Here is a 22,830-nt window from a genome sequence, read left to right on the forward strand (position 1 = left end):
AATATGGCAAGAATTAGACATGACTAGTGAACAACCACAGCACTCCATTGGTATGTTTGGATGCTGGGCAAAAGCAGAGAACATGGACAAGATTTACATAGCATAGACTAGTATAGGTGCTTTGCAATCTGCATGATTTGGGGGGACTAAAAAAGTGAGATGACAGATCCATTTGAGTATTTTTAAATGGTGTTAGTAAATTCCATCATCCTCCTGTCATATATTTAAGTGAGTTTATATGCTGAAGTGTTGTTGTCTTTGGCTACTATATCGTTCTGAATGGCAAGGAGATCAAGTATTTGCTGGCTAAATTTGTTGTCCTTATTATAACAACTATTTTTGCTTATTATGAAGCCATAATAATTAACGTCAATATTATTTCTCCCCATTTTTAATTTTGTGGCATCAAAAACTGATTTGAATATAGTTCGAGATGAAGTTCTTACAACTGGCTTCTCATATTTACATTTTATTCTAATTTGAAATTCATTTTCTTCTTTGCTTAGTCAATGGTCTGATTATGGCTGATTCTAGTCAATCCATTTATTTTCTGTATGTTAAAAGTCAATTTTTACCCCATTGTTTAATTTTCACAATTTTGATGCCTTTTCTTTGTGAAGAAAGTATTTATAAGATACAAGAACATGAACTTTCTGAGTAACCTGCAACATTTGGCTTTAAACCCGACCCATATTTTCTAATTGGGGAAATATTTTATCCTCTCTTTGTAACAAAGAAAAACTTAAAAAAAATAAACTGACATATCAACTATATCTGACAGAGTATACAGCATTTTACATACATAGTCCATTGCTTTTAATATATAAATCCTCAAAATAAGCTAAATTGCAATCACCTGAATTCTGGTATCTTTTATAAGTGTTTCTATGGATATTTTAGTATATATGTGGCCTCTTCCTCTATCTTTGATAACATTAGGGTATATGTCCAGTAATGGTGCTGCTGGGTCACAGGGAAAGAATGTTTTAGTGATTTTTATAATACAATTCCTAGTTGTTTTTCAGAACAGCAAGACCATTTCATACTGACCTATGTTTTCCAACAATTTTTTTTTTTTTTGTTTTGGCATACTGTTGTAGTATTGTAGTTGTTTGTTTTCAGGGTACCCTGAGAAAAGTGATCAGGGTGAAAAAACCATACCACATGAGGATTGGCTGCAGAAAGTGAGAGTGATTATAACCTGTTAAGATGTAAGGAAAAAGCAACTTCTAACTACCTCAAGAGTAGTAATGTGGAAGAAAGATTAGATAAGTTTTGTTTAGAGACAATGGGAGAAAATTACACAAAAAATTATTTAGTTTCAATATAAGGAATAGTTTCCTAAAGCTGGAATTACCTTGTTATTTCATTGGTATTTAGAACTCTGAGAGAGGAAACACCTTTTACCAATGTAGGTTGGTCTCTTCTCTGCAATTTATAATCTTACAGATTGTCTAGACTAGTTATATGATTTGCTTAGGTCACACAGCCAGTTATATCTCAGAGGCAAAACTTGAACTCAGAGCTTCATAGTTTTAACATTGGGGCTCTATCTATTATGGCTCTAAAATGAACAATTAGAACTGACTATAAATATAATGGACTGTTCCACAGGGAATTTAAAGGAATATCGAATTTTTCATCCCTGAAGGTCTTCGAATAAAGATAAGAAAACCATTTGTTAGGATTACTGTAAATGAGATTTATGATCATGTAACCAAGTAATTAATGGGATTTATAGCCAATAGAATGAGGGAAAATGTCTTGTAACAACCAGTTACAGAGAAGTTGTAATGGCATCCTAGAGTCACTAATCTATTTCATGAAGGAGATAAGTAGAAAGAGAACTACTGCAATCAATGCAATTTTATTCATTCTATTCCCATCTATTATTGCTTATCTTTTTAGTTTCCATCTGTTTATTTTTCTCATCATTCTAGTTCCTTCCTACTCCTAACTGGATTTCAATTTTACATTACTCTAACTAGTAAAATATCTTGCATAAAGCAGGCACTTAAAATTTTGTTCAATTGAATAGCATGGGATGTATAAATTGGATTTTATCACAAGGACCCTCCTAATTTCCAAAAACAGTTTTGGAAATACAGTATTATAGTTCTGCAGAACATTAAATATGAGAATTTAATTGAATAATTATTTCAGAAAGAGGCTTAATGTTGAAATATTTAAACTTATTCAGATAACTAGTTTTAGAAAAGAAAAAGTTGACTTAATATAAAAAAATCAATGTGATACTATGCAACACTTGAAGTACTTATGATAGGCAATACTTTGGATATGGTTTCATTTTGTGATAGCAATAGTCATGCAACTTGGCTTTCATTCATATGGCTAACTCAGAATGTCTAATCTTAACTATATTCAATTCCAATGAGCTTGTTTCCCAATCTTTAGTTAATTTTCTATTAGCTGAAAGATAATTCTGTGCCATTCAAATGTGTTTCATTACACTATTCTGTTGTGTTTTTAATTCTTAGATTTTTAAGAATGGATACCGACCCCAAGGAAATGTATAAAAGTTGTAGTTCCCAAAGAACATACTTCAATGACTGTTAAGGATATTACGTTGGTTATTGGTATGGAGACATCAAACATTTCAAGGATCATTTAAATTAGCTTACAATGAAACAATATCAGTTGTACCAAAGAAAGTATGGGTCAACAATGAAAAATAAAACCAAGCACTAAGAAGTTATTGTTGCAAAACAGTCTAAGTAATCCTAAAATAGTAATTATAGACCTTCCCAAGGTAGATTTCCTCTGTAACAGTGAATTGGAAAAAAAGTGAGATCAATTTTTTAAAAGCCACCATGCCATCATCACCAAAAACAAAAATAACTGATAACCACTGCTATGAAGAAAACACACTTGTCATAGGCATGTAAATAAAAAGACTAGAATACTAAAGATTGGAAAAAGTAATTTTTACTGATCTTACTGATTTACTCACTTTTTCATCTAAAACTATTAGCAAAAACAGTTCACATGAGTCTATAAGATCTGGTGTTTCTTTCTCAAGTGGGTAAAATGTCTACCCCTCAAAAATATTTGGAAGATTTTTTATTTCTAGTAGAAATTATTGTTTCCACTGAGTGAATGATTAATTGATAAAAATATATTAATATGCTAAAAAGCAAAACTCTCCTAAAATTATGGATATTCCAAATGGAGATAGAATATTATTATATGACCTAGATGAGGAGATAAGTGGATTTCAGTGGCCTAGGAATTTATTTGATTTAAACTCTATTGAAAATGTAGGTGCTATTACTAAAGGCTAGACTTAAGTATGCTTAATATCCAATATCATAAAAGTGTGGTTTCATAATGAACAAAAGTATTTGTGTCCATATAAAGGAATTAAAGAAATTAAAGAACCAAATAACCTTTTTCAACTCAATGCTAATTCACATTGAAGTGATTTTAGTAAAAATTGCAAATTAAAAATATTTTAAAAGTGTATAAATTCTATGAGTTAATTAATATACTTAATTGTTTTATTTTGTCCTAATCTACAAACTACTAAAAGAAGAGATTAATATTTTTGGAAGTGGAAAATTCCTTTTTTTCTTCCAAATTTCCTCTATTTTCTTATGAAACCCAACATACTATTTCATCAGTTGGAGAATACAAGTAAAAATACTTACAAATCGAGGTGGTTGTTTACAGTTTCGGGGTTCAATTTCTTGTGATTTATTGAATAAATAGTCTGTAAATTCTTTTTCTGATGCATTTCCTATAGGGTTGAGATTTTCAAAGAATCTCTGAAATAAAATAGAAATATGACTGAGTAATTTTTATGATCACAATGAGCACAAATGTCATTTGTTCTTTCAAGAAAAATCATGAAATGAAGTCACATCCAGGATTTTCTTTTGTTTTGTTTGTTATTCATTTATTTTCCTTTTCCCTTTTTTTAGTTTCAAATAACAATTACCTAACTCTTAAGCAACATTGTTAATTAATAATAAACAGGTTGAACAAACATAATCTTGATGACAAATAAGTAAAGCTCAAGATCAAAGATCAATTTGCTATGTTCAACAAATATTTTCTAAAACTTATAAATGCATGATAAAGATGGCAATCATACTAGTCAGTGTTCTACAAGCTATGATTATATAAAAACTTGACTAAGTTTATATTTAATAAAATAAAAATCAAATTTCATACTTATATCAATGGCAGACATTAACATTTTACACACAGATATACAACTGTGTTATATGCTAGGCACTATGCTAAGCATATATATGTATATGTGGGCAAGTAGGTAAGTAGGTAAGATTAGTAATTAAATTTCTTACCACAATTTAACATTATTTCTATGAAGAAATGCATTCAAAATGCCAATTTAAGATGTGAAAGCCACCTTATGCCAATACAGGGGGAAGATGATTGAGAATATAACCTTATTGACTAAGAATTTGTGAAGTTCCTCTTATGTACAAGGCACTGTTTTAATTACTAAGGATATAAAGACAAAAAAGATACAATATCTGACTTCAATATATACACAGATAAGTTAATACAAAAGAAATTTCTGAGTGTTTGAAGAGGTGGGGCAGTATTGATGGAAAAAGTTTCTTGAAGTAAATAGCTTCTGAACAAAAGCTTGAAAAGATTTAAGGGATTCCAAGAATTAGAAGGAAGGAAGGATTTTTCTGAATCATAGATGACAACTGTGCAAAAGCATGGAAAGGGGAGAAGTCATATTGTACATAGGGGAAGCTAGGTGGTACAGTAGATAGAGGGCTGTGCCTGGAGTCGTTAAGACTAATCTTTCTGAATTAAAATCCAGCCTCAGACAATTGTGTGACCTTGGACAACTTACTTAACTCTGTTTGCCTCAGTTTCCTTATTTATATAATAAGTTAAAGAAGGAAATGGCAAACCACTACAGTATCTTTGCCAGGAAAACAACAAATGGAGTCATGAATAATCAGACATGACTGAAAAACAAACACTGTAAATAGGTAACAGTAAATAGGTTTATCTGGCTGAAATGTAGAATGCATGAAAGGGAGTAATAAGAAATAAGCCTGGAAAGGTAGACTGTAACATACTTTTTAGATTTAAAATTCTTTAAAAGTGTAAAACTAGAAAGTTTATATTTTAGATTAGAAATAAAAAGAAACCACTGAAATTTCTTGGACCAGGGACGTACATAGTCAGACTTGTGCTTTAGGACTATCTATTTGGCAATTATGTGAAGGATAGATTACAGGAGAGAAAATTGTCCATCAAGAAGTCTAATAAAAGGCTATCATAATAGAGAGCTTCAAAAGAGATGAAGGCCTGAATTAGAATGGTGACCATGTAAGTACAGAGAAGGGAACAAATGTGAGAAATGTTGAGGAAATATAACTGACAAAACTTGGTCATGGGTTAGATATGTCAAGTAAGGACAAAGTTTAAGAGCCAAAGATGATTTGAAGGTTGCAAACGTGGCACCTACAAGACTGGTGTCAAAAGATACAGAGATCAAGAAGCTGAGGGCTAAAGAAAAGCCATGAATTAACAATTAGAGATCACTGAGGAGAGCGGTTTAACTTAGTGGTGGACTCTGAAATTGAGAAATAAATAAAATATAGGGAAGTATATGAAAACAGTATGAAGGGATGACAAGATCAAGTGAAAGATTTTTAATGATGGGGGAAATCTGGACATGTTTGTAAGTGGTAAACCAATGATCACTAGATTTAAAATTTAGGAATAGGAAAAAAGAGTCAAGGGTACAAGTTAAGAGGACTGGCCTTAGTAAGAAGAAAAGTCACTTCTGAGATACTGGTGCAAAGAAGATAAAAGCCTGAGATTCTAGTGAAGGAATCTTGAGGTAGAAGATTAAGAGAACAGAGATCATAGCAAATGATTTTTGTTTTAAGGCCATTATTTCTGTGAAGATGGGATAAGTTAGGTGACACAGTGGGTTAGAATCAGGAAGACTCATCTTCATGACTTAAAATCCAGCTCAGACATAGTAATGTGGAATCCTGGGCAAGTCGTTTAACTCTGTTGGTCTCAGTTTCCTCATTATTAAAATGAGCTGAAGAAGAAGAGCAAACTACTCCAGTATCTTTACCAGGAAAACCCAAATGGGATCATGATGAATCAAACATGACTGAAAAGTGACTCAACAACACCTTGTAAAGAACTGAACCTGGTGATGCAGCAAGGTACACACTTTCAGATACATGTAATGATAATTTTGCCAAAAAATTGTCTAGGTCAATCATTACCAAGACCTTCTGAATTGAGTAAGAACTTTTACAGAGGAGGATTCCCTTTGCACATATAATATTCCATAGTCTGCCTATATGTACTTGCTAAAGAAAAAGGCCTTGGCAGGGAAGGGGGGAGGAGAGGAAAGGGGAGACAATATGGTACTGTGGAAAGAGAAGACTTAAATTGCAAACTGTACTTCTGACACTATCTTTGTGACCCTGGTCTAGTCACTTAACCTATTTAGGCTTCAGTTTCCTTGCTTATAAAATTTCAGGATTAAACAAAGTGATCTTTTAGTTTCTCCTAGCTCTAGAATTATAATCCATGATGTTTCTGTATGAGTGACTAGGAAGATTAGGCATTTCAGTTAGTGGAAAATTAACACATATACTATATGTGTTACTGTTTTTTGAAAAAAATTAGAATAAAATCTACTTAGCAGTAAAGCACAATTAAATGTTGATTCTCATAATTATGGATATCTTTAGGATAATTATCAATCATCATGTTCATCACACTTTAGAAAAGCGCTAGCTAAAAGTTCTAGCTGATAGAATTCTAGAAAAATCCATTTTTACTGTGTATGTTTGTGTGTGTGTGTATATATATATATATATATATATATATATATATATATATATGTTACCCTGTTATAACATAAAAATTCACTGCTACTAAAAATAAGCAAAATAACAATTATAATAATTCACTTATATACCGTACTTTAAGATTTGCTGAATGCTTTCATTAAAAACAATCCAATGAGTTATATAGGGCAAAAGTTATCTTTATTTTATAGATGAGGTACATGAGGCTATGAGAAGTTAAACAATATGCCTTTGGTGATACCAGATCATTTCACAGATAGAGCTGACCTCAGAACTCCTGACTCCAATTCCAACATTTTTTCCATTACATCACACTACTAATTATATTTATATAATGTAAAGCACCCAAAATGGTCAGCATTATGAATATAATCAGGAAACATATAAAAAATATTCCAAGCATATTGTCTATTTCCTTGACCTTTTTTTTCCTTTAAGAATAATTACAAATTACTTTTAAGGATGGTTGGACAAAGTCCGTTCAGCCAATAGTGCCTTAGTGCATTGCACTTGTCTTCTTGTAGTCCTTCCAAAATGAATCTATTTCATCTTTTGTCATCTTTGTCCATTTTCTGGACATAAGGTTAAACTTTAAAATTGTTTTCATTTACATTTTCCTCATTAGCAATTTGGAGCACTCTTTCATAAATCTTTTCTAAAGATTCTGATTCTTTTGCGAACTGTTTCTTCATCTTTTGGACTATTCAGTGGGGAATGTATCTTGGCTATATATATCTGTAGATTATTAACATAAAAACTATAGTGTTATTTAGAATTATTCTGTATGAATATGCAAAGGAAATCATATTTCAACAGTATATGGGAACTCCCTACCCCAAAGCACATTACTACTAGAAATTGCTCAAGGTACTTAAGTCATTTGACTTGTCTAGGGTCACTCTGCTAGGGTCACTTCACACAGAAGTGTGAAGAATTGAGATTTGAACCTGCAATTTCCATATCCTAAGCCCAGTTTACTATGCCACACTTAACTGGACAAGTCAGCCTCCTCTTTCTAGGTCTCAGTTTCCTCACCTATAAAATGAAGAGACTTGTCTTTTGTAACCTCTTCAGGGTCTCTTTCAGCTGTAACTCTAAGATTCAATAACCCTATGTTAAGCTTTTGTGATCTCACATTAACTGTTACTTTTTGGTAGTAGAGAGCTATATCTATGATTTATCAGTAGCCAGAATGTAAACTCCTTTGACCCTTGAAGACAAGCAATCTTGTCTATAACTTGGAACAGGATTTCTTAAACTTTTTTTTTTTACTTGCAACCCCTTTTTACCCAAGAAATTTTTATGTGACCCCACACACAAAAGTATATAAAATTGATATACAAATCAAACATTTACTGATAATAAATCATAATTTCTCAACCCCCACATTCAGTTACAAGACTCTTTTTGGAGTCCCAAACTTCACAAACTTTGTGAAACAGTGAGAGATTATTTGCCCAGATATCCAGCTAGTTTATATCAAAGGCAGGACTTGAACAAGACTAGTTCTCGATCCACACAACCTCTCAAAACAATATTATGGCATAATTAGTTGTTAACATATCAATATTTGAAACATTCTCCTTAAAATTTAGGAAAAGAAAATTTTTACCCTTATTTCTGCTTCTATCCGTAAACAATAAGGCTGATTCTGATACTGTTGAATTTCTCCAGTAATTTCAGCTACTTTCCTTCTTTTACTAAAGTTGATTAATTCTTTCCCTTGTTTTTTAAGGAAATCATTATTACCTTCTTCAGTCTTCAGAATATTTGTTAAATATATTCCTATAGAAAAAAAGAAAAAAATTCATTATTCCATTTTCATTTTACCTTATAGTTAATGTTGTTATAAAATAAGGCTAGTCTGGGACTGGACTGGTAATTTAATTGATCCTGGGAATTCCTTGGTGAGAAATCACCTTCTACCAGAGTTAAATTGGCAATTTCTCTGCATTTTATAGTCTTAGAGAGTTGCACAGATTCCTAATAGGTTAAATGATTTGCCTAGTATGTCAGATGCAAGATTTAATACAGGTCTTCTCAAATGGACCTTAGGCTGGCTCTCTACCCACTATGCCATTTCCCCTTGCATTAAATGTTATTAATTATATGGCTTTTTTTTCTTCAAAAGGGTAAAAGCATAACAAAATATATAACATATAGAGATAATCAAGGATTAACTGTGGGACTCTGAAAGCAATGTTTTAAATGTATAACTTTAGCAATTTAAGAGATAAAACCTAATTTATTTAGTGGTGAATATAACACTAAAAAGATTTTTATTATAAAAAAGATCATAAAAATAAAAAAATTAACTTTTCTTATTTTGTATTTGAATAAAAAGACAAGAGCAAAAATAGAAGAACCTACAAATATTACATTCTAGATTAAGAAACTTTTTTCTACCTCTGACTAACAGTTTTATAATAACTCTATATAAGCAAAGATTTGTCACTGGAAGAAATTTTAAAAATCACATAGTCCAATCCACTAATTTTTATATGTAACAAATCTGAGGTCCAGGGAAGTTAAATGACTTGCCCAAGGTAAAGATAGGATTAAATTGCCAGGTTTGCTCCTTTCAAAACCAGTGTTCATTCCACTTGATCACACCTTGAACTCATTCAATTCAATAAATTTTTTATTAAGTATCTATTGTTACAGTGCTGGTAGAAAGACAGATTTGAGAGTTTAGAGTCAAATAGGAAAAGATTCAAGGATGTACTAGAACCTGCTCAAACTGGCTTGTGAAAGATGATTTGTTAAATTTTCATAGAGAGATTTTAGACATTAGAAATCAGCAAACACTGTAAGTTAGGAATTGATTTATTTTCTGAACTGTCCCCAACGTTTCCCAAAGAGAGTCAGTTATTAAACATTTACCAGCATACCCCTGGGGATAGGAATATCCATATGTAATATGGATAATAACCATATGTAATATGTATATACCATATGTAATGGTATATGTAATATACCATATGTAATAACCATAAAACAACAAAAGCCATGATAAATTCTTAAGTACAAAGTACCACATGAAAACAGTCAATGCTATTTGGTGGAAATCAGGAAAGGACTCAGGGGGAGGGGGGAGGGGTTGTCATGGAGGGGAGGGGTTAATAGCATTTGAATTAGGCTCAGAAATAAGAAAACATGGGGCATGGTAAATCATCCATTTTAGCTGGGCTAGTCATAAACACTACATTCTGCACATTTGAGCCAATTACTCAATATACACTGCTCTTACAGAACTGTCACTATAAATTATTTTGCTTGATGTTGTGTAATAAAAATATACCAGATCACAATTTATTTTAATTTTTCTCTCAAAACCTTTACAAATAAATTTTAAATTATTCTTATTTCAATGAAGCCATACAGTGGCAATTTGTAGCTGCTCAAATATTAATTTATGGAAATCATCTATTAATAGCATTGAAGAAAAATACCTAGACAAGGAAATGCTAGGTCATTCTAAAAAGATTCTTTTTCAAAACCTAAAACCTATTTTGCCTATTATAAACAAAATTCAATTTGTTGAAGGATAAGAAAAAATATATAAATATATATGGACAATATCATAAAATGAATATCTGGTAACTTACCAAAAAAAGGCACACAAGGTGGGTTGATTGATTTCAGTTTTGCTAGGTATTTTTTAAAGTGATCTTGGCTTAGTTCTACAGCTTCTTCTAAAATCTTCCGTTTTCTTTCCTGTAATGCCTTAAAACAAGTATAAACTCTGTCAAAAGTATGGATTGTCGTTCTCTTTCAATCTTTTAACTATCAATGTATCATATTTGATAAAATTCATGCCAATGCTATGTATTTTTTTTAAACTACCAATATACCTCCTTTTATGAAAAGCCAATGACAATAGCAAAAAAGGGCTTTTTTCACTTATCAAAAGATTCTATTGATTCATTCTAAATGATCCATAAGAATTTGGTTTACAAACAACTTTTCAGAAATATATACTACATGTATACATACATTTCTTAAAAGGAATACTTTTATTTGTTCATAATCACAAGGTCCAAACATATCACACACACACACACAAACACACTTTTTCCTAACACATTTTTATGATAAATTACAAGATGAAACCTAAAGATTACATTTTGTTTAAAGCTCTACCATCTTTTTTGTTTGATTTTATGTCAGGTCACTTTGCTTTTAAGTGTTACATATGTTTAACTTTTGGTGAAACTAAATAAAGTTTTTACAACACCTGTTAGGGGAATTCCTCTCTCTCCAAGATATGCCACATAGCCTATATGCCCCATCAGCTTGGGCAGGGTGGGACCCAGGGAAGTAGAAGGGGCATGATCCTGAGGTGGGAAGTTTTATTTGCAGGAGTTATAGGAACTTTTATAGGTTCCCTGAGGTGGTGAGGGGTGTGTCCTCTTGTTAGATTTCCTCCTTGGGTGTAAATCAACTACACACCCTCCTTCTTCTGGTTCCACCTATGGCAGTGCAGAGTGGGTGGGCCCAGGTCATCCCGGAAGACTGGAAGCATAAATAGACAGCTCTGAGAGGAACTTGCTCTCTTACTTCCTGCTACCCCCACTGAGAGGATGACTGAATAAAGACAGACCATTTGCACCTCCAGATTGGCTTGTCTCCAAGTTTATCCAGGTAGGCTCCAAAGACTGGGATGTATGGCCCTGGCAGTCTAGAGTAGTGTGCCTAGACAGTCTGGCACAAACACCTCTTGATATAACTGAGCCATTCTAAAGATCTCAAAAATCAATCAGTTCTAGTCCACATATCGAATACTTTCCTGAAGTATTTCTTGAGGTAAAAATTTCTGGTTTTTTAGAACTCATCTTTAAATAAATTTTTAAAGTGAATTTAAAATTTAAAAAGGGTTCTAGACTGAAGTTTTTTATAGGCAACGTTTTCATAGTTCAAAAAATAGCAATACAAAGCTCCCTATGTTGTTCTTTCTTCAAGGAAAATAAAAAGTTCGTATATTTATAATCAATCATCTTCTTTGGTCATTCAAAATGATCACATGTGGCACCACTACTAAACTCTTTACACTAAGGTATATTAGAAAAAAAAAAACACACTAAATACTAGACTAACCTTAAATGATCTAATATTTATCTGCATACTAAAGAAACTTTCTAAAAATGTGATTTTGTATTTCACATATGAAATATAAATTAAGTAGAACTTAAGACTTCACTGGTATAGGAAACGCTTATGTGTAGACCTTTGTTGGCACCTTTTCTCACCTGGATTAACTACTTTGAGACTTCTATGACTAACTTCTCCACCATGCTTGGGAAGCTCCTTATGGAGATAATCACAACATCAACTCCAAACTTTAAGGAGAAACCTCACTTAGGTATCTCTTCATTTCTCATTTAGCTACACTACTCTGGAGACTTCTCTGACTGACTTCTCTACCATGACCCCTTATTGGGTACCTTTTCTTCCCTCTCTACTTCCATCTTTTCAACTTTCTTCATTAGAATGTCAGTTACTTGAGGGTAGGGCCTATCTTTCTTTTTTTCTTGTTTTTCTCCCCAACACTTAACACCAGTGCCAGGCACACTGTGAGTATTTAATAAGTGTCTACAGATCGAAGGTTTGCCTATAATACTGAGAGGTTCTCAGACCTGTGGAAGAGGAAGGAATTTATGATTAAAGAACTAGAGATCATTATTGATCACAAAATAGAAAATTTTGATTATATCAAATTGAAAAGTTTTTGTACAAACAAAACAAATGCAGACAAGATTAGAAGGGAAGCAATAAACTGGGAAAACATTTTTGCAGTCAAAGGTTCTGATAAAGACTTCATATCCAAAATATAGAGAATTGACTAATTTATAAAAAATCAAGCCATTCTCCAATTAATAAATGGTCAAAGGATATGAACAGACAATTCTCAGATGAAGAAGTTGAAACTATATCTAGCCATATGAAAAGATGCTCCAAGTCATTATTAATCAGAGAAATGCAAATTAAGACAACTCTGAGATACCACTACACACCTGTCAGATTGGCTAGAATGACAGGGAAAAATAATGTGGAATGTTGGAGGGGATGTGGGAAAACAGGGACACTTAATACATTGTTGGTGGAATTGTGAATATATCCAGCCATTCTGGAAAGTAATTTGGAACTACGCTCAAAAAGTTATCAAACTGTGCATACCCTTTGACCCAACAGTGTTACTACTGGGCTTATACCCCAAAGAGATTTTAAAGAAAGGAAAGGGACCTGTATGTGTAAGAATGTTTGTGGCAGCCCTTTTTGGGGTGGCCAGAAACTGGAAACTGAGTGAATGCCCATCAATTGGAGAATGGCTGAATAAATTGTGGTATATGAATAATATGGAATGTTATTGTTCAGTAAGAAACGACCAACAGGATGATTTCAGAAAGGCCTGGAGAGACTTACACAAACTGACTCTAAGTGAAATGAGCAGGACCAGGAGATCATTATATACTTCAACAATACTATATGATAATCAATTCTGATGGACCAGGCCATCTTCAGCAATAAGATGAACCAAATCAGTTCTAATGGAGCAGTAATGAACTGAACCAGTTACATCCAGCGAAAAAACTCTGGGAGATGACTAAGAACCATTACATTGAATTCCCAATCCCTATATTTTTGCCCACCTGCATTTTTGATTTCCTTCACAGGCTAACTGTACAATATTTCGGAGTCCGATTTTTTTTGTACAGCAAAATAATGGTTTGGACATGTATACTTATTTTGTATTTAATTTATACTCTAATATATTTAACATGTATTGGTCATCCTGCCATCTAGGGGAGAGGGTGGGGGGAAGGAGGGGAAAAATTGGAACAAAAGGTTTGGCAATTGTCAATGCTGTAAAATTACCCATGCATATAACTTGTAAATAAAAAGCTATTATTAAAATAAATAAATAAAATACTGAGAGGTTAAGTGATTCGCTCAAGATCACACAACTTCTCTCTCTGAGTGTGACTCGAATACAAGTCTTCTTGGCTTGAGTGTGATTCCCCATCAATGTTATGCTACCTCCTTACAATATTTATATATATATATACAAATACATACACATATACATATATAGATTTAGATTTTTCTAAATGCACATTGTTTCTTTCTCCAAAAGAATGAAATATTTACGGCTAAGACTTACTTCAAATGTATGTTCCAATCTGTATACGGACACTGAATTCATTGCACTGACTATCTCTAACACACCACTGAAATTGTTCAAGTCTTGAAAAACTTGCAGAATCTCCATAATCCTACTTAATACTGCCACTCGTTCTTCAAAGTTTTCTGCTTCTACTATGCACCTGGTCAAAAAGAAAAAAATACAAGAAGATACTATTTAGAAAATCTGTATGAGTTTTAAGAATTTTTAAAAAATTATTTAACTTTGATTTTGACATTAGAACTATACCTCACATGTACTTACTTTTCAAACCAGAGAGTTAGATTTGTAGTGTGCCGAATCATTTTCAATAAATTTGGAGAATTTATTTCCTTATCTTCTTTAGTCCACACACTTCCTACAAGTTCAGAAGGCTGAACTGCCCTGTTGAGCCAAAGGTCAATGAGAAGAAAGAAAAGATTAAGTTACTATTTATAATAAGTAGGAATAGAGATAGTCAGTAGAAGTAAATTATGAACTGTGCACTTAACAAAAAATACACACACACACACACACACACACACACAGAGCACCTAATGGTATTATTGATCTCTTTGGCCTTTTGGTTATATAGGTTCTCTCTGAAAAGGCAAATAAAGTAGTTAATAGAACAGATTATATTTCACATGCCCAAAGGTAACAAGAACAAGGATTTCAGTAGATATTGGTTCTATACTGAATCAGTCACCAAGTTTTGATCAGTCCTACTTTAACAATATATCATCCAATTCCCTTTTCTCCACATACATAGCTCCTATCCTAGCTTAATAAACTCATCATCTCTTTTTTTTTTTCCAGCTGTCAATCTAACAGCTTTCTTTTTCATTATTATTATAGATTTTAATTAACAGAACATATGCATGGGTAATTTTTCAACATTGTCCCTTGCACTCACTGCTGTTCCAAATTTTTCCTTTCCTCCCTCCACCTTCTCTCCTACATGGCAGGCAGTCTCATACATGTTAAACATGTTAAAATATATCTTAAATACAATATATGTGTACAGATCCGTACAGTTCTCTTATTGCACAAGAAAAATCAGATTCAGAAGGTAAAAATAACCTGGGAAGAAAAACAAAAATGCAAGTAGGCCACATTCATTTCCCAGTGTTCTTTCTCTGGGTGTAGCTGATTCTGTCCATCATTGATCAATTGGAACTGAATTGGATCTTCTCATTGTCAAAGATAACCACTTCCATCAGAATTGATCATCATATAGTATTGTCATTGAAGTGTATAATGATCTCCTGATTCTGCTCATTTCATTTAGTATCAATTCATGTAAATCTCTCCAGGCCTCTCTGAAATCATCCTGCTGGTCATTTCTTACAGAACAATAATATTCCATAATATTCATACCACAATTTTTTCAGCCATTCTCCAATTGAGGGGCATCCACTCAGTTTCCAGTTTCTAGCCACTATGAAAAGGGCTGCCACAAATATTTTGGCATACACAGGTCCCTTTCCTTTAATATCTCTTTGGGATATAAGCCTAGTAGTAACACTGCTAGATCAAAGGGTATGCACAGTTTGATAACTTTTTGAGCATATAAACTCATCATCTCTTGAACAGAACTTCCCACTTGCTAATCTCTCCTCTTGCTAAACATAGCTATCGAAATGATACTAATAAGACACAGATTCTATCCTATACCTCTCCTATTAAGATCTTTAATGGTTCCCTACTATCTCTAAGATAAAATAAAAACTTTTCAGTCTAACCCTTAGAGTACCTTTAGGTACCCTTAGGTACCAATTTGTACCTTTCTATTCTATCCTATCAATCCCCTCCATGTCCTGTCCCTTCCAATCCACAAACTTTCTCTCCCTTCCTTCTTTCCCTTCTCCCAATTCTTGCCTGAGGAATTTCAACATACATATTGATATTCCTTTAAAGATTTTAATTTCCTCAACTTACTTGTTTTACATGACCTATTCCTCCATCCCAATATCAGTTGTGTCCAACTCTTCATGATCCCATTTGGGGTTTTCTTAATGAAGATAACAGAGGGGTTTACTATTTCCTTCTCCAATTCATTTTACGGATGAGGAAATGGAGATCAATAGGGTTAAGTGACCTGCCCAAAGTCACTCAACTAGTTTAAGACTAAGTCTATGACTTTTTTTGAACTAAGGAAGATAAGTCTTCCTGACTCCTCTTTTATAGGTTACACTTTCACTCTCCTCTTTTCCCCATCTTGACCTCTTATAAACCAGTTCAAATACATTGTCTTCTCTCAAATTCCTTGCTCTCTTACACCTTCACCAATCTTTCCCCTGCCAAGCTTCAATCTTGGATTTTACTTCCCTTATCTACTGTTTTGTTCCTACTCATGTGCTGCTAAACAAAGCTGGAGAAAAATAGCAAAGTCATGCTGATGGGGATCACTACAACTTTCTTACATAATCTGGTACTAGATTCTCATTGCAGCAAGGCAATCCTTTTATATCTCTGACTTATTATACCATTCATCATAGTGTCTTTTTGGCTTCCCTTTTCCTCAACTTCTTCACTTCTCCTCCCCTCACCCTGACTCACCGAAAAAAGTGAAGCCATTCTTTAAAAGCTCCTTCTTCTTTCCTCTTCTTCATCTCACATTATTTAGATGCATTTTTGAAGAAGTCTCGCGCCAAATCATTTTGACATCATTTTCTCTTTCACTCATATCATTTGAAGAGGGAGTTCTTTCTCGTTGCCAAGACAAATTTCTCTATAGGCACAAGTGCTTCTGTTGCACCATATCTTCTCTAGCAGATTGTCTCCTTTATCATCTGTACTCTCTCACTTATCTTTAATCTCTCCCTGTCTAACAACTGCTTCCTTAATATCTAAAAATATACCTATTTCTTCATAATTATAATAAACCTTTTATGTGAATTATTCATCCCTATTAACTATTGTCATTTTTTCCCTACTTTTTCTAGCTAAACTCCTTGAGAAGGGCACCTGCAATTAGTACCCCCACTTCCTTTCCTCACTCTTTTTAGCTTTCTATAGTTTGGCTTTTGACCTTATCATTTTTTTTTTATTTACAAAACATATGCATGGATTTTTGTTTTTCTTCCCGGGTTATTTTTACCTTCTGAATCCAATTCTTCCTGTGCAACAAGAGAACTGTTCGGTTCTGCACACATATATTGTTATCTAGGATATACTATGATATATTTAACATGTATAGGACTGCTTTCCATCTAGAGGGGGGGGTGGAGGGAGGAAGGGGAAAAATTGGAACAGAAGTGAATGCAAGGGATAATGTAAAAAATTACCCTGGCATGGGTTCTGTCAATAAAAAGTTATAATTATTAAAAAAAATATATGCATGGATAATTTTTCAACACTGACCCTTACAAAGCCTTCTGTTCCAAATTATCCCCTCCTACCCTCTCCCCTACATGGCATGTAGTCTAATACATGTTAAATATGTTAAATCTAATATGTATATCCATAATTATATAGTTATCTTGCTGCACAAGAAAAATCAGATCAAGAAGGAAAAAAACAGGGAAAGAAAACAAAACTGGGAAATTAAAAAAAAACAAGCAAACAACAACAGAAAGAGCGAGAGTGCTATGTTGTGGTCCACACTCAGCTCCCACGGTCCTCTCTTTGGGTGTAGATGGCTCTCTTTATCACTGAATTTTTGAATCATCTCATTGTTGAAGAGAGTCACATCCATCAGAACTGATCATTGTATAGTCTTCTTGTTGCAGAGGTTCTGCTCATTTCACTTAGCATCAGTTCATTTAATTTTCTCCAGGCCTCTCTGAAATCATCCTGCTGTCTGACCTTATCATTCAACCAAAACTGGTCTCTACAATATTAATAATGATCTCTTAATTGCCAAATCTAATGGCCTTTTCTCAAAACTCATTCTCCACGACCTCTTTAAAACCTCCTGATTCTTCTTCTGGATATTCTCTCCAAGTTGCTCCAATACTGCTTTCTTGTGGTTCTCCTCCTCCATGCCTGACTATTTCTTCTGTTTCTTTTTCTGGATATTCATTCAAGTCATACTGAACATGGGGAGTGGTTGCCCCAAGGTTCTGTTCTAGGCCCTCTTTTTCTTTTTCCTCAATTCTATTTCACGAGATGTCTCATTAATTCATATGGTTTCAATTATCACCTCTATGGGGATGACTCTTAGATCTACTTATCTAGTCTTATTGCCTCTCCAATCTCTACTCTCATATCTCCAAATGCCTCTTAGACATCTCAACTTGAGTTTCAGCAGTCATTTTAAACTCAGCATGTCAAAAACAGTAATCATTATCTTTCCTTAAAACATTTTCCTTTCTTTCCTGTTTACAATAACTTTTCTAGGGGCAGGTAGGTGGTGCAGTGGATAGAGTACCAGCCCTGAAATCAGGAGGACCTGAGTTCAAATCTGGTCTCAGACACTTAATACTTCCTAGCTATGTGACCTTGGGCAAGTCACTTAACCTCAATTGCCTCAGGGGAAAAAAAAGGAATATATTGTAATATTTTGTTTTTTAATATACTCTGCTCTTCATACTACCTCACTGTCCTTCATATTCAATCTGTTACTAAGCCCTACCAATTTTACTTTCCCGACATCTCTTATATACACCTTCTTCTCTAGTCTGGTCTAGTCATGTCACTTTCTATTCAATAAACTACAGTGACTTACTGTTACTTATGGGATCAACTATAAAATCCTTTGTATGGTATTCAAAATCCTTTATAACCAAGCTTCATAATCTGGATTCATTGACATTGAACTCCTTGTTGCTCCTCATGTAAGATACTCCATTTCCTGACTCCATGAATTTTTATTTATGATTCTTTAAGATTATATATTCTCTTCTTCATCATGTTTACATCCTGACTTACTTCAAGACACAGCTAAAATCCCACCTTCTATAACAAGCATTTCTCAATCCTCCTTAATGTTAACGCTTTAACTCTGTTGATTTTCTTCAGTTTATTCTTATTTGTATATAGTTGTTTTCATAATATATCCCTCATTATACTGTGAGATCCTTGAGAGGAGGAGAATTTTTTTTTTTTTTTGCTTTCATTGAATTCCCAGAATTTAATATAGAATAGACAATAGAATTGACAGTCACTCTGGTTTGACAACTATTTCTCATATAAGACATTCCAAATTTTGCTTTCATGACTTTGCACAGGTTCCCCCAAATATCACCTTGCCATGTGTAGAATGTGTTACTTTTTCACCTTCATCTTAACAAATCCAAAGCTTACTTCAAAGCACTTCCTCCAACACAAAGCATTTTTGATCCATTGCCCCGCTATGAGATTTACCTCACGTTTGCCCCATCCCCATGTAAGGAACTATTGGTGAGGAAAATCTCTCTACTAAAAGAAAATTTCACTTTTAATACATTCTAAAATCCATTTTAAAAATGGTTACACATTCTCCTTGCTCTCTATCCATATGTGAGTCAATCAATGTCCAAATGTTCTTTTGCATGAAGTTTTCCTCAACTACTTCAACATGAATTAATCTCGTTTTCTCCTATGGCATTTATATCAAACAAATTGCACTTAATCACATAATTCATTGTGTTGTTTACTATCTGCATTAATCATATTTTCACAAGACCACAAAACTATCAACTCTTCATCCTAGCATTTGAAAACCTCCATAAGCTAGTGCCATCACACTTTTCCAATTCAATTAAAAGACAATTTAATATTTACCTAGTACACACAAGATACACAAACAATAATGAAACTATCTTGCCTCTGATCAGCTTATGTGCTCTTTAGCAGATGCAATGTATATATACAAAAATATAATATTAGGTAAACTATGAGAGTGAATCAGTTGGGAAATCAGGGAAGATATGATACCTAAAATGAGTCTTAAAGAAAGACAGTATTCTGAGATATAAAGAATTAGAAATAGCTTAGGTAAATGAATACTTGGAAAAGATGGAATGTCAAATTCCAGTTTGATTGGAACACAGAACTCATGAAGGAAAGCATGAAATAAGTCTAGAAAGATAGGTAAGAGTCAGATTGTGGAGGGTGATAAATGCCAGATTAAAGAATTTGTATTTAATCTAAGTGATGAGAAGCCACTAAAGTTTTTGACTAGGAGAGTTTCAGGGTGAGATTTGTGCCTTGGGAAATATACTTCACCAATTTTGTAGAAGATGAAATAGAGAATGGAGACTGGAAATGGGTGAAAAGGTTTTACAACTAAACAGGATACAGATGACATTAAACAGAATTAGAATATAATGCCTAGGTCACTTTTGTTTTTGTTTATCTAGTGTATATACCTAGAAACAATGTCTGCCACACAGTAGACTTTTTTTAAAATAGCTTTTTATATGATATATGCATAGGTAATTTTTCAGCATTGACAGTTGCAAATCCTTTTATTCCAACTTTTTCCCTCCTTTCCCCCACCTCTTCCCCCAGATGGCAGGTTGACCAATACATGTTATATGTGTTAAAGTATAATCTAAATACAATATATGTATACATGTCCAAACACTTAATTTGCTTTATAAAAAGAGTCAGACTTTGAAATAGTGTACAGTTAGCCTGTGAAGGAAATAAAAAATGCAGGCAGACAAAAATAGAGGGATTGGGAATTCTATGTAGTGGTTCATAGTCATCTCCCAGAGTTCTTTCCCTGGGTGCACATAGTACACTCTTAATAAATGCTTAATGATTAATTGAATGTGTATGTAGAAAGAGATTAAGATTCAAAAGTACTGAATACCAGACTTCAGACTTTCTATCTTGTTCTATTGTACAATTTTAATTCACTTTTTTCTTACCTATATAGGGAAAATTATACTAATTCATCTTTTTAATAAAAAATAAAATATCAGAAGTAATAACATTTTCAAAGCACTAACAAAAAAAAAAAATGAAAAGCAGTTAAGAAGATAGTTAGCCTTGTTCAAATCCTATCTCTGACATACACTGACTTTGTGACCCACAGGAAGGAGAAAGGGAAAGAGAGGAAATCAGGGCCAACTCATTCAGATGGACCTGAAGCAAGTCAATGAGCTGAATAGTTTCACACTAAGGGTGTGTCAGCTTCAATACCCAAGCATCTGAATCCAGATCTCAGCCTCCACCTGGCAAATAATAAGTGGAGATAGAATAAGCAAAGAGAAATTACTGAAGGAAGAGGAGATACAGTTCTATATTTCCAGAGGTATAGTAGGAAAAAGGATCAACTCAGTCCTCAGACACTAGTTCCAAGATCAAATTAGAAATGAACTAGAAACCTGACCAAAAGGATAATCAACAGCTTGGAAGAGAAGGCGAAAACACTATTAAATAGTGTATTACATAGAAAATTAAAATGGAACAAAGAGAATTCAATTGCTCCAGAAGAAAATGAGAAATATTAGAATAAAGTGAAAGGATTGAAAAGATGGAAGACAATGTCAAAATATAAAAACAGAAGAAAATATAAGATATATATGTCAATAAAACACAATTAATTACATAAAATCAATAAAAATTTACGAACATTCTACTGATAGATTTGGCTAAGTTTGAAAGGATTTTGGGGGGGAGGGGCTGGGAAGGTGAAGTGTGGTAACAGTAGAAGAAAAGGTAACCTACACATGAGAAAGTTTTTATACTTAAGCCTTTCAGTTCATAGAAGGAAGCATTTAAAGTTCTCTTCTTACTTGCTAATATTCTTTATCTTTCTCATCACCTAAAATGTTCTGAAAATAATAGAAGCTTGAAATATATAATTAGTGAAATAATAAATCTGAACTGCTACTTCATTGAAGAAGACTAAGTGTCAACTTGTTTTTCTCTCTAAATTGTGCAATCGGGTAATTAGATTTGATTTCAATAAAAATCTATGGTGACAACATAATTCTGAAAGTCTATGTGATATACTATATGAAATTTTACTTGTAGTTGTCAAATTCTATATTTTAAATATTATTCAGAGCCCAGCTCTGATATAAGCTAAATAACATTGGGGTCAAGCCATCTTTCTCAGCCTCTCAGCCTCAGTTTCCTAATCTGTAAAATGGAGACAATACTTAATCTATCTGTAAAGATTTTTTTAAAGGAAAGTACTCCATTAACCTTAAGGTAAAATGTAAATATGAGATATATTTAAAAATATACACAAATAGCTTATATTATGATTTGTAGAACAGTTAAAATACTAATATGCCTACAGACCTCTGAAAACTGAATAATAGATAATTTTTAAATTCTCTAACTGTGATAGTATTGAATTACCTGTAGAGGTCAGATTCCAGAAGTGTTAGTTGACGTGCAATTTCTATTGGATGCAGGGTCATGAGATCAAATGTTTCATACTGTCCTGGTCTGCTAATATGCCACTCAATGGGTGGTGGTGGACTTTCAAAAGTAATATTATGGCTAATTCCATTTGCCTGAGCTTGTTTTTTCCTCTTGATGATTTTAACAATTGACTCTACCCACTTCTTCATCGTTTTCCCTGGAAAAAAAAAAAATCTATAGGAAGACCTCCAATGCAAGTGTGCTAATATATTGGTCAAATAATTTTTTGTCAAAACATTTACTTTATGCTATTTTAGAGGCTAATCAGATCACAGAATAAACATACAGTATTCTAGATGACAGACAGCATATACAGAAAATAAATCTTTAGATTTTGTTATTCTGTTTATATCAAAATAAAAAAGATAAACTAGCAAAAATGGCATGTTTTAAAAATGGAACAAACACTTCAAAATGACTACTTTAAACCAAATTCTTTAAGGAACAAAGAAAAAGAAAATTAAAGCCAGTCTTAATTCTGATGCGTTAATTAATGCCTAT

The 22,830-nt window shown here is 33.1% G+C and overlaps 1 protein-coding gene across 2 annotated transcripts in view; it reads right to left on the reverse strand.

The window, feature by feature from the left end:
- The window catches only part of SOS2 (SOS Ras/Rho guanine nucleotide exchange factor 2), a 111,424-nt gene that overhangs the window by 15,107 nt on the left and 73,487 nt on the right, over nt 1-22,830 (reverse strand). For both annotated transcript variants that reach the window (XM_031952969.1, XM_031952970.1), the window contains 6 exons: nt 22,264-22,486; nt 14,302-14,421; nt 14,017-14,179; nt 10,463-10,580; nt 8,467-8,639; nt 3,669-3,785 (listed from right to left, as the gene is read on the reverse strand). In XM_031952969.1, coding sequence (XP_031808829.1) covers nt 3,669-3,785; nt 8,467-8,639; nt 10,463-10,580; nt 14,017-14,179; nt 14,302-14,421; nt 22,264-22,486 — 914 coding nt within the window. The remainder of the gene's footprint in view (nt 1-3,668; nt 3,786-8,466; nt 8,640-10,462; nt 10,581-14,016; nt 14,180-14,301; nt 14,422-22,263; nt 22,487-22,830) is intronic.

Source organism: Sarcophilus harrisii, chromosome 2, assembly GCF_902635505.1.
Source record: "Sarcophilus harrisii chromosome 2, mSarHar1.11, whole genome shotgun sequence".
Classification (NCBI taxonomy): domain Eukaryota; kingdom Metazoa; phylum Chordata; class Mammalia; order Dasyuromorphia; family Dasyuridae; genus Sarcophilus; species Sarcophilus harrisii.